Raw genomic sequence first — 12,500 nt, forward strand, 5'->3', positions numbered from 1 at the left:
CAGTAACGCTGAGAGAGCTGCACTTGTTAACTCTAAGTGTTTTAATCTCTGCGAGAGCGAATGAAGACCAAAACCGACTCCTGATGATCACTGTTTACCGCTCAGTCATTAAAACCGGCTGTTAGCTTAACATCACAGACTTGACTATTGAAGTTACTATGCAAGCCAGCTAGCTAATAAAGTATTATTTAATAAATATCATGAAATGTAGCTATGCTAGTGCTTGTCTTCTGAAATCTGCGAAATCCCTAATTTTTGAGAAACGAGCTTCAGACATTTAGCATCACAACGGCTCAGCGCCTGCCCGACTAGCCTGTCATTGGACCATAACTTACGTCAAAGTCAACTCTTTACTATCTCGGTGGCTGCGAAATGTGTTGACTTCGCTAAACAATTTGTAATAAATGTTCTCTTTGTTTACCATTAAGAAAAGAAGTATTATGTGCACTTAATGTCAACAAGTATTTGGAACATAATGTCAATTTAGGTACAGAGTTGAGTTTTAAAAACTTTCTTAATTAACTTCTGTAGTGACTGCTGTTACTGCCAGCGTTGTCAGTGTACCCTGGCAGAGCTGGACGTGTGTACTGTGTGTTTACTGTGCGGTTGGCTGATGGCTGGGTTCTCCTCTCTCCCATCCCCTCTTCTCCTCCTCCTCCTCCTCTCTCAGGGGCAGAGTACAGATCGGATGGAGCCTCACGACGAAGCTCCTAACATCCTCCAGCAACCGCTGGCCCTCGGCTACTTGGTGTCTACGGCTAAGACGGGCCCACTGCCCGACTGGTTCTGGTCAGCATGCCCGCAAGCGCAGAACCAGTGTCCTCTCTTCTTAAAGGTACTGGTCTCTCTCTCTGGCTTAGTCGTACAAACAAGAACATGCGAGTTAAGCCAAGGGCTCTTTCCAACACGCTGATTCCTATTGCCAAGTAAGTCACAAAACCCTGAATTTGAACTAAAATTAATGCTGGATTGAATTTTAACTAAAATTCACACTACATTAAAATTCAAGCTGTTTTCTATCATGTCGGTGGGTTTGCTGCTGTGACAGAAAACACTACTAAACGAGAGAATAGATTCACCATTGTATTCAGTGGGTACTGCAGGTTAGTGTAATGTTCCTTCAGGCTTTTCCGGTTACTTTCGGTAATGGAGCGACAACTTGCAGTTCTGCCCAGTGCTAAATGGAAATCCCCAGGACTGGCCTGGCCCTGTGTTCTGGAAGCTTCTGCTGGAAGTCTGTTTATAAGATGAAATGTCCGTCTGGAAGTACCATCCTTCCGTGTTGACATATGCTTGTAACGTCCGCAGATGCTGGGAGCATGTCAGACCGTGTCTGCACAAGGTTTAAAGCCTGAACCCTTTTAAGATATTCCCAAGGTGGAGATTTGTCTAAACACAGTAAGGGGTGCAGTGCCATAAGTCTAGGATGCTGCAGGCAGCACTACATCACAGCCTCTCACAGATTTCACTGACATCCACCAATCATACCTGTGCCAGGTCACGTGACCCTCTTATTCTCTGCTCATGCAGTATTTATTGGTTCTCCTGTGAAGGGAGGCTTAAATAATTGAACATGCTTAGCGATTGGGTCAGTGGTGGTGCTGGGACACGAGAAAGATGAGAGATGAGCCAGGCTCCTCGGGTCGCATGTGAAATGGCGCAATAGAATTATGAAGGCAGAAGACTCTAATCATATCACAGCTGCTGTAGCGGCCGTCCAGCGTAAACAAACTGGTGTGGTTTCCAGCACAACTAGAATATGGTCCAGGATGGCTTTCAGTCGATTTTCAACAAAGGTCATTTGATCCGATACTTCCTTTTCAGTGGTTTATACATGTGTGTGTTGATCTACCTACCTGGTCCCTGTCCTCAGGCCTCCCTGCACCTCCACGTCTCCTCAGTGCAGTCTGATGAACTGTTGCATGGCAAACACTCCCACCCACTGGACTCCAACCAGACGTCGGACGTGCTCAGGTGAGAGATGCTGTCTTCCTGCAGCGGGCCACTGCTCTTGGTGGCTTCACTCATCACTGTGGCGGCCGGCCCGGCACACACGGGCCTGGCACACAGCCCAAGCTGATGCTGCCAGCTGAAGTTTCTTAGAGCTGTTCAAGAAATTCTTAACCGCGATTCCTGAATTTGGTTCGACTGAGCAAGGTGCATGCTGTGGGTTTGTAGCCGCTGAAGCTGGTATTGCTGTTAGGCCAGCGGACAGGCTTTGGACCAGCGGACAGGCTTTGGACCAGCGGAACAAAGAGGAAATGAATAGTTAACAAAACTCTTATTATGAAGAAATAAAATTATATATGAGCATGGTCAAAGTCCATGGTACGGTATTGGTCCTGGACATGTTTCAGAGTTTACTCCGTTTCAACAAACCTGACTGTGATGTTTGGCCTCAAAAAAAAATTCAGAAAGTGTTTTGTAAATTAATAAAGACTCTTTCTCAATCTCGATCAGATTTGTGTTGGAGCAGTACAACGCCCTCTCCTGGCTGACATGTGACCCTGCAACCCAGGACCGGCGCTCGTGTCTGCCTGTTCACTTTGTGGTCCTCAACCAGCTCTACAACTTCATCATGAACATGCTGTAACACACACGGAGCAGGACAGAGTCGGAGCAGAGCGTGGGACGTGGAGGGAGGTGGAGGAGCTCCTGTGGAATCTAAACCCAGTCTGGCACTACAGCGCCGCACGATGAGTTTGCAACACCGCTAAGCTGAGTCCAGCTACGGCGGTCGTGACGCTTGAGTATCTGCACTACGGATAAAGCCTTCTGATGTCAACACACACAAAGAAAGGAGGCAGAGGACACGGTGTTAATTGGTGAAGCAGGGGTCAGGGGTGGACACGCCAAGGAGCAAGTAAGGTGGAGAAAACGGAGGCGGCGGTGATTACCATGGTGATATTTCGTTCCGTGGTGGTGGTCAGACGTAAACGCTGTCGGGTATGGAAAAAAGTTTTTGTTTTGAAAAAAAGAGGGACGTCTGTGATTTGGAAATTAAAGAATGAATTCTTGGTTTTAAGACCTGAAATTAATGAGTTCTTGGTTTTAATACCCGAAATTCCCTGTTTCCTTTGGATGAAATTGTATCCAAATGAAATGCCTGCATTTGTCTTATTTATTGTAAGTTTTTAAATGTATAATTTGTCTCATTTCTTAACCTCTTTTATATATAAAAGATCTAGAAGGTTTATATTGCCTTCCTGCTTTCAAGCAATTGGTCAAAAATATATGTAATCGTCTTAATTAAAAAACGAGCAAAAACCCACAAAAAGAAGAATAAAATAAAGTTGCAGTAGGTTGCTTTTAGAGTATTATTTTTTGTAAGGGAGACAGATTATTTGTATTGTCATGATGTACAGAGGTGGTAGGACTGGGGATTATGTCCATGTCTTTGGGAATGGACAGATTACAGCTATGCTAAAGCTGTAGAGGACTTGTACAGCAATGAAGTTCACTGTGTCTAAAATAAAGAGGTACATTGTCGTATATAGTATTTTATACCACACATTTAGACACGAAAACGCAATATATAAATAATTATATATGAACGCCGTGCCAGTCTCAGTCGGTGCGGCTCCTGTTTTAGGAATAAAGTGAGTTAACTCAATTATTTTCTGTGCTTGTGTTTTTTGGGGGGAGGGGCTGTTATGTGAAATTTGACATCAGCAACTGTAACTCGAACACTCTGCTGTTTATATACGGTCTCTGGTTTTTCCACAATGTAGCTACAGAGTCGCATATGAAAGTGGATTTATAGATTAGTAGTTATTTCTGGATTAGTAATCTACTTTCCCTGCGTTAATTTGAATCCAAAGTTGATCCCCGAATTAGCTGTCTAGCAGGTTTCTTCAAATTTACGATTATATGCCATAGATTTATCGCTGCTTAATGAAGGGGGTTGATATGACTATCATCGATATGCTTATTATCCTTATTTACACACTATTTTGCTCAATTTCTGTGTTGTGGACAGTTAAATTAATGTAATTTGGCTCACAAGAGCGTGTAAGTGACTTTATAACCAGGTTTTGGTGCTTGTTGAAAATACAGTGTGCACAGAGAAAGATCTAGCCAAGCTTTCCCACTGTATATTTCAAAGTAAACCTATAAACGTTCTGAATAAAACTGGAATTGTCTTCCACGAATGCAACATCTTTCTCAAGTTCCAAAGCATTGTGCAAATTTGTGGTTTTCAAATATTAAAATTCCACCAGAGGAGACTGCTGATTAAACTATCGGATATCTCACAAGATACTAGCTTCACGAACATTTGATTTTTTAAAAATCGAATCTTTAAACGTTGCTGTGGTATGTGAAAATGTTAACCTAACTAACCCAGCTGGCCAGCATGCGGTGCGGCTGCTGCGGGCTTTGTCCTGCACTATTTGTCGCGCGCTTCACATCCTCGCGCTGGAGCTCGCGCAGGAAGCCGGTGTAGCAAATACCGTTAAAACCATCACACGAACTATTGTGGGTGTTATTGAATTAGTTGTATAACATTCATATAAACGAAGAGCAATTTTTATTATAAACACACAAAACACTCCGCTAGACTTTATTGTCTGAAATAATTGAATGAATTTCACTTTTGGCCAGAGAGCTCAAGGTGGATAACTTGTCTTATTAGCTAGCTAACGCTAGCCAGCCGGGAGGGTTTAGGTCTCGCCGCTGAATGCCTCAGCTAGTCGGCTAGAGCACATCACGATTCACCGAGGACTGTTCGGGCCTCGCTGAGTCCTGCTTGGGTTTCCATCAGTGATTATCAAAGGTGTAAGGTAAGGTGTCGTGTATTCCGGCAAATACAAGAATGTATGCCGTGAAAACATTCGTGCTCGTTCTGTGAAACCTGTAAGGTAGCGCGACTGCTGTAAACTTGCTTGCCCAAGTAGGTTAGCTAACTAGCTAGGTTTGCTAAGAGCCATATAACTAGCGTTATATAAAATAATAGCGTCGCATTAACGACGGTCTTTAATGTTAGCTATGTTTTCTCCCTCTGCTAAAGCCACTTAAGTTTAGAAAGTTGTCAAGTGAACTGTGAAGCTGTATCTAGCTAGCTCGGGTTAAACCCAGTGTAAGTTGTGTATAGCTAGGTTAGCTGTCATTTGCTATTGAACCGGTTTTATTAGTTGTATCGGTTATCTTTGACAGACCAGGTGAGTTACAGCGAGTTAGAATAGATTTTAGTCGAATAGTATATCCTGCCATATACTTTGTGAAATTGTTTACTTTATTCTGTGCTTTTGGGTTTTAAACTAACTATATTTAGTTTGCTAATTTGGAAATGTGCGGCTCGATTGGGATGCCTAAATTTCCTTTTTATTTATTGAGTTTACCACAAACTCCACTAGCTACTACTGATGACAACGTTTTGACTGTCCCACTTTTTTCGGGACAACGTAAACTGAGTTAGATGTGATTTGTATACTGCTGTAAAAAAATAAAAAATAAACCATTTTCCCTAAGGTAAGTTTTCTCCAAGTCTGTCTGTCTGACTCAAGTTATGACTGTTTATCTCTAGCTCCTGTATGGGATTGTGTAGAGATTAAAGAAGCCCATGAATTTGTCTCTACCTTTCATGTGCTACAGAATGACGGATAGTTCAGGTCTACAGTTTGTGAGCCCTTATGCCTTCGAGGCCATGCAGAAGGTGGACGTGGTGCGGCTGGCGGCTCTGAGCGACCAGGAGGTGAGGCTCCTGCTGCCGTGCCTGGTGCGGATGGCTCTCTGTGCCCCAGCAGACCAGAGCAACACCTGGGCTCAGGACAAGAAGCTCATTCTGCGCCTGCTGTCCGGAGTGGAGGCGGTGAACTCCATCGTGGCACTGCTGTCCGTGGACTTCCACGCCCTGGAGCAGGACGCAAGGAAAGAGCAACAGCTGAGGTGCCTTCAGATACAGGCCTGTCACCACACACCACTGAGTTTTAGGAAAGGACTTAAAACATTACTTTTAGCAGAATTTATGACTCTTAATATAATGGTCAATTTAACGCTATTAAGGCTATATATATTTTTTGTACTTTAGTACAATTTGTTTTAAATGTAAACTGCATTACAAAAAATTTGCTATTTTTTTACAATTGCAATTATTACCACAGGTCTGTCACTTAAAATACACATAAACAGACAAATCTGTTTGTTTTCCCCAGTGTGTATGAAATGGGGTACGGACTTAACACTTGAGATGAATTTTGTCTCATTCAGAAATTTCTTCCAAAGAAACAAATATTGTTCCCTCATTCTGCTCCCTACAACATTTGTCAGGCCTTTAGGCAGATTTAACCAGCAGAGGAAGCGCATAAAATTCAGGCTGTCCTTGAGTTTAAAGAATGTTTTTAAAATGCTGTCATTCTCAATCCAGGCATAAGGCAGGTGGGTCCAACGGTGAGAGCGTCCTGGTGTCTCAGCTGCAGCATGGTCTGACGCTGGAGTTTGAACACAGCGACCCACTCAGGAGACTCAGACTGGCTCTGAGTGAGCTGCTGGCCATCATGAACAAGGTGCTCGCCTGCCTGTACACTTTGTCACTACTGTATGTGTGTTCAATATTACATGGTGTACATTTGAATCAAATGTGATTGCGTCATTAGGGGTCACGCATGTCTCTTACCTAGGTTGCTGACTCCAATGGGGAGTTTTTTCTCAAGTCCTCTGAGCTTTTCGAGTGTCCTGTCTACCAGGAGGAGGTCGCCGATGTCCTCTGCATTCTTCAAGCAGGTGAATGTGACCAGGCAACAAAACAGACAAAAGCCACTGCACGTGACATACATTTGATGTAAAGGTGGCTCCATATATTAACAATTTATGGCTTCACTAAACAATTGGCACAGCTGGATTTAAAATGATGTAATTTCAGTAAAATTGTACTATGCAGGTTTCATCCATTAGCTAAATGAGTTTTCACACCAGAGCTTTTTTTCTGGACCCAGGTCTGCCTGCTTCACAAGTTCCTTTGGTTCTTTTGGTACCTTTGGTCAAATGTGAAAATGTGAGGCCTTCTGGACCTCCTGAAATTTGTGGTTTGTGGTTCACTTCTAGTGAGTTCTGGTGAGGTCTACTACAGGTGTTTTCGGCACGTCATGTGGGACTGCACGAGTTGGTTTATTTTGTAACGTGTCTGCTTCAACTTATCGTGTCACTTCGCTTTTCAGTTTTCGTGATGACAGGGAAAGGACTGCAGTGTATCTCCTGTAGATGATCCATGCGATCATCCTTCCCCTTATCTGCATCTACTTCTACTCAGTGACATGTGATGTATCCCAAAAGGGGGTGCTGTTCACCACTTGAGTGTGTTTATCCAGCTTGAATTTATCAAGGAAAATAATAAAAGGCAGTAAACAGATGAACCTTGTGGGTAACATTCTGGAAACCTTCACCAGAAACCTGATGTTTGAGATTGCACAATCGATCTGCGGTTCAGATGGAGTTCTTCTATGTGGAAGCAAGGTGGCGATAATGAGCCCCCACCCCCACCAAATGAGCCCAGGATCCCTTTGGGGTTTGGACGTGAAAACGGCCTAACGTCATGTGAATGGACCAATTCAGATCAAGCTATATTTGCCCCCTGTCTGTGTTTCTGCCCTCCCAGAGCTGCCCTCGTTGCTGCCCATCGTAGATGTGGCTGAAGCCCTCCTCCATGTGCGCAACGGAGACTGGTTCCTTTGTCTTCTGGTTGCCAATGTCCCAGACAGCTTCAATGAAGGTACTTTAACTGTAATGTTGAGATAGAAACACATTTACAGCATTTGACTCATGACCTTTTCCAGAGCAACTCACAAAATGCTTTGTAGTGCCTGTGAAATGCACATTATCATGGGATAGTAGGTAGCCTGGTATTACAAACACTCATACAAACACATCAGTATTGCATTTTGAATTAAAAATCCACTTAAATCTCTCTTGCTTGTAACTAGTCAAAGATGAAAGTACCTGTAAAATGCTACAGAACGTGAGTGCTGATTATTACAGTGTCATGTCATACATCCCTCTGAATGTATTTCATATGTATAGCTCAAATGTGCATTAGGTCCTTCTATTTTGGGCAGAATCATGTATATATTCACCAGAACAGATACAGCAACTGTGATTTCCATCACTGTATTCTTATAACAGCTGTGTTACATGCTATGTACTAATTTCAGAATCAGTTAAATTTGACCTAATGGTGGTATAATCTTGATGACTCCTCCATGTTTTGTGTGTTGAAGCCCATTCTGCTCAGCCGTTTCAGTGTAACTGAATGAGCGGTTCCTCAGAGAGCCGTAGAAGTTGCAGGAAGCTTCTGTGTGCTCTGCTGCCGCTGTGGCATCTTCAGGTCGTTGAGTCGGTGGCTTTGTGTGAACCACTAAAGCGTCTCACTGAGCACTTCTCAAGGCTCGGTGCTGAGATGGTTTATTTAACGCCACAAGAGAAAGGAATTTTATTCAAACGTGAATATTATGAGCAGAGTGCCTAAAGACCATGGCTGGTATCATATTTAACGAGGATGCTCGCTAACTTGGTCGCTATTCTCTCACCTGTTTCATTTCCTCTTACAGGCCTTTTGACATTGATGTTATTTCAGATTGTCACAGTGATGCCAGTCAATTCTGAACAGTTGTCCTCTGCCCTGTCAGCAGTGATGGAGACCAGACTCTGTGTGTGTGTGTGTGTGTGTGTGTGTGTGTGTGTGTCTGTCCCTGCTCCCAGTGTGCCGTGGTCTAATAAAGAACGGCGAGCGTCAGGATGAGGAGAGTGTGGGTGGGCGTCGTCGTACGGAGGCTCTGAGGCAGCTGTGTCAGATGAACCCGTCTCAGGCCCTGAACATCAGAGCCATGGTGGTGAGCGTCCGCCTCTCCTGCAGCTCTCACCTCTCACGTCTCCACTCCCACGCTCCACGCTGGACCCACTCTTCTGTGCCCCCAGGTGGAGGAGTGCCACCTGCCCGGGCTGGGGGTGGCTCTGACTCTGGACTACAAGCCGGACAGCGCGGACGAGGCGGTCAGTCCGCTGGTGTCGTACGTGAGCGGCCTGCTGCTGGGGACCAATGGGAAAGTGCGGACCTGGTTCGGAATGTTCATCCGCAACGGGCAGCAGGTGGGAGGGGCTTCCCTACACCAGGGGTCTAGTCACATCTGCACCACCACTACACAACTCACTCTCTCTCTCTCTCTCTCTCTCTCTCTCTCTCTCTCTCTCTCTCTCTCTCTCTCTCTCTCTCTCTCTCTCTCTCTCTCTCTCTCTCCCTCCCTCCCTCCCTCCCTCCCCCTTTCCTCCACCCGTCAAGAGAAAGCGAGAGAGCAGCTCCGTCCTGTGGCAGATGCGGAGACAGCTGCTGCTGGAGCTGGTGGCCATCCTGCCCCGTTCCCGTGGCACCCACATCACCAGCGGCGCCGACCCAGAGAACACGCCGGGCTACTCGGGCCTGAGGGAGGAGCATGTGGTGAAGGCCAGCGCTCTGCTCCGCCTCTACTGCGCTCTGATGGGCATCGCCGGCCTCAGGTACCCCCCCCCCCCCCCCCCCCCCCACCACACCTCCCCTGCCCCTCCCCATCTCCGCACGCCTCTTCCCCAGCGCAGTGCCGCGTCTTGCCCGTGCTGATAGTTTTTTCCGTGCCCTCTCTCTGGCAGACCGACAGACGAGGAGGCGGAGCAGCTCCTGCAGCTCATGACGAGCCGGCCCCCTGCCACGCCCGCCGGCGTCCGCTTCGTCTCCTTGTCCTTCTGCAAACTCCTGGCCTTCCCCACACTCGTCAGGTAGTGCGTCCACGCAGCAGCCTTCAGTCCCACACCTGCTGCACCATGAGTGTCCCCACGCCTCAGTGCCCATCTAGAGTATTAAAGTAAACCCGTTAAATCTTAGTTTCCTTTTTAAAAGTGCTTTGTTCTTTTTTCCTCCCACTGTATTTCTCTCCTGTCCTTGTGAATGAGGGTGAGAGCAGGTGTGTATCTGAGCCCAGGGCTGTGGCACTGTGTGTCTCTAACCCTGTTTCCTCCACAGTACTCCAGAGCAGGAGCAGCTGATGGTCATCTGGCTCAGCTGGATGATCAAGGAGGAGGAGTACTTTGAGAGGTGGGCCCCTGCACCACCCTACACGGCCCCTGCACCACCCTACACGGCCCCTGCACCACCCTACACCGCCCCCGCACCACCCTACACCGCCCCGCACCACCCTACACCGCCCCGCACCACCCCACACCGCCCCGCACCGCCCCACACCGCCCCGCACCGCCCCGCACCGCCCCACACCGCCCCGCACCGCCCCACACTGCCCCCACACCGCCCCTACACCACCCCAGCACCACCTAACGCCACTGAGCGGGTTCCACATATTCAGACGTTGGATAGTTCTCCCACAGTCACACTTCAAACCATTTAGATGTCAAAAACCAAAAAAACCATGATTAGATTCTTAGGCTGCCACGTTATGTTGCTGACGGGCCGTTTAAGGGAGTGTTGAGGGGGCTTGGCATTTGGGCTCCATCAGGGCTGCAGGGCTTCTGTCTCACCCCCTCAGCAGTGAGGCAGGCAGCACAGGTGATGTGGCAGCACTCGTGTGAAAGTAGCAGTGTGGATTTACTATGGTGAGACAGACGGATCTCTCCAAGGCTTTTACAGCCCACCGCTGACCTGGTGATGGTGAACCACTTTCACTGTTTTGTGAAACACGACTTGCACGGTGTTTGCATTGCTGTGACGTTGTGTGTGTGTGGTTATTGGACACAGCAGCGGAGGGCAAAGAGGAGGTGAAGCGTGGAGACAGATGAGTAGCAGGCAGAGGAGTGGAGTTATTATAGCACCACAGGGACTCCTCCATGACCCCCTCTGGGTCACCAGCTCTGCTGTGCTTTTGAAAGCCTATAGATGTATCTATATATAGTGACATCAGGTGTGTGTGTGTGTGTGTGTGTGTGTGTGTGTGTGTGTGTGTGTGTGCACGCTTTCAAGTTGAGAACATAAAAGGTGTGTGGGCGTGTGTATTGCAGTGCTGTGTTTATTGCAGTGCTGAGTGTGGGATGCTCCGATACCCAGTCTTCACCTCCTCTTCCTCCCTCCTGTGTCCTAGTGCCGCTGGTGTGGCCGCCTCCTTCGGAGAGATGCTGTTGCTGGTTGCCATGTATTTCCATAGCAACCAGTTGGGCGCCATCATTGAGCTGGTGTGTTCCACTCTGGGAATGAAGGTGAGTGTGTTGGGTGCTGGAGAAGAGGAGGCTGCCCCCACCCCATACACCCCCACCTCCCCCCCCACGCTCGACCTCACCGCACCTGCTCAGGGTTTTTACACAAGCGTATAAGAGCGTGACGGAAACAACTGGACTGTTCAGACAGGTTGTGCTCAGGTCAGCAGTCAGTTTAGCGCAGGCTGACTCCTGGGTGCTCCCACTGATCAGAACGGGCCGGCCAGCAGAACCAGGAAGACATCTGTTGGTCTGTTCTTTGAAGTGGAGATCTGAGTGGATGTATTATTCTTGGACCACTCCTCCCACACTGGCATCATCTCAACCCTCTTTAGTTTCCTAGCGTGCTCTCAGTGTTGTGGATCTTCAGAGCTGATATTCAGGTAGTGTTAGAATTCCCTGTGTCATTACTGGAGATGCAGCCTGTGGCTCCTCTCACTCTCCCGCTGTGTTCTTCTACAGATCGCTATCAAACCCAGCTCTCTGAACAAAATGAAGACCATCTTCACCCACGAGATCTTCACCGAGCAGGTAAGTTCTCCACATCACGAGAACAGAGCAGCTCCTGAACGTCCAGGAACACCAGCTAACGTCACAGGCGTGTGGGCCACTGCAGTCTGTGCTCTCGCTCCGATAAGAAGTCATGCAGAGTGGAAGAGCTTGTGAACCTCATTTTGTCTTTCAGTTAATGCATGTGGAGTATTAAGTCGAAATAACTAGCATGTCGTTTACGCACGCACGTATACGGAGAATAGCATACAGGCGTAGTGTGTGCTCTGTAGTAGTGTTTCAGGACGCCACGTAGTCTGTCTGCTGCGTAGTATTTAGTAATATATGGCTTGTGTTTGATAATATGTGATCAGAGTGAACTGACTGTGGTGTTGTAGGTGGTGACTGCCCACGCCGTGCGAGTGGCCGTCACCAACAGCCTGAGTGCCAATATCACAGGCTTCCTCCCCATCCACTGCATCTACCAGCTTCTGAAGAGCAGAGCCTTCACCAAACACAAGGTCTCCATCAAGGTACAGGGCGTCCGCACCCCCTACTCTCTCGTCTCCCCTGTCCCTGTCTGTAGATGTCTCCTCTGTCCTGCTCTCTCGTCTCCCCTGTCCCTGTCTGTAGACGTCTCCCCTGTCCCTGTCTGTAGATGTCTCCTCTGTCCTGCTCTCTCGTCTTCCCTGTCCCTGTCTGTCCCGCTCTGCTCTGTCTTCACACGTCCTCTTATTGACTTTTCTCCATCGGGTTCCATTATGTGTTTGACTCAAGTCTCCTTCCCTGAGCCAGTCAGAGACACTCTATTGATTTAATTAAGATCATCACCGGCCCTGTTGCTAGGCAGC

At 47.4% G+C, this 12,500-nt stretch overlaps 2 protein-coding genes across 3 annotated transcripts in view; both read left to right on the top strand.

Annotated features, from left to right (window-relative positions):
* Window positions 1-3,613, top strand: part of med13a (mediator complex subunit 13a) — a 51,414-nt gene extending 47,801 nt beyond the window's left edge. For both annotated transcript variants that reach the window (XM_077020414.1, XM_077020413.1), the window contains exons 28-30: window positions 671-835; window positions 1,874-1,974; window positions 2,461-3,613. In XM_077020414.1, the coding sequence (XP_076876529.1) occupies window positions 671-835; window positions 1,874-1,974; window positions 2,461-2,593 (399 nt within the window). In that variant the 3' untranslated portion in view covers window positions 2,594-3,613. The remainder of the gene's footprint in view (window positions 1-670; window positions 836-1,873; window positions 1,975-2,460) is intronic.
* Window positions 3,614-4,398: 785 nt separating this feature from the next.
* Window positions 4,399-12,500, top strand: part of ints2 (integrator complex subunit 2) — a 16,277-nt gene continuing 8,175 nt past the window's right edge. The window contains exons 1-13 of the mRNA XM_077020415.1: window positions 4,399-4,781; window positions 5,593-5,886; window positions 6,365-6,503; window positions 6,618-6,720; window positions 7,592-7,705; window positions 8,692-8,822; window positions 8,908-9,078; window positions 9,269-9,483; window positions 9,613-9,738; window positions 9,983-10,054; window positions 11,049-11,163; window positions 11,623-11,691; window positions 12,048-12,182. Of these exons, the coding sequence (XP_076876530.1) occupies window positions 5,594-5,886; window positions 6,365-6,503; window positions 6,618-6,720; window positions 7,592-7,705; window positions 8,692-8,822; window positions 8,908-9,078; window positions 9,269-9,483; window positions 9,613-9,738; window positions 9,983-10,054; window positions 11,049-11,163; window positions 11,623-11,691; window positions 12,048-12,182 (1,683 nt within the window). The 5' untranslated portion in view covers window positions 4,399-4,781; window position 5,593. The remainder of the gene's footprint in view (window positions 4,782-5,592; window positions 5,887-6,364; window positions 6,504-6,617; window positions 6,721-7,591; window positions 7,706-8,691; window positions 8,823-8,907; window positions 9,079-9,268; window positions 9,484-9,612; window positions 9,739-9,982; window positions 10,055-11,048; window positions 11,164-11,622; window positions 11,692-12,047; window positions 12,183-12,500) is intronic.

Source organism: Brachyhypopomus gauderio, chromosome 10, assembly GCF_052324685.1.
Source record: "Brachyhypopomus gauderio isolate BG-103 chromosome 10, BGAUD_0.2, whole genome shotgun sequence".
Lineage (NCBI taxonomy): Eukaryota > Metazoa > Chordata > Actinopteri > Gymnotiformes > Hypopomidae > Brachyhypopomus > Brachyhypopomus gauderio.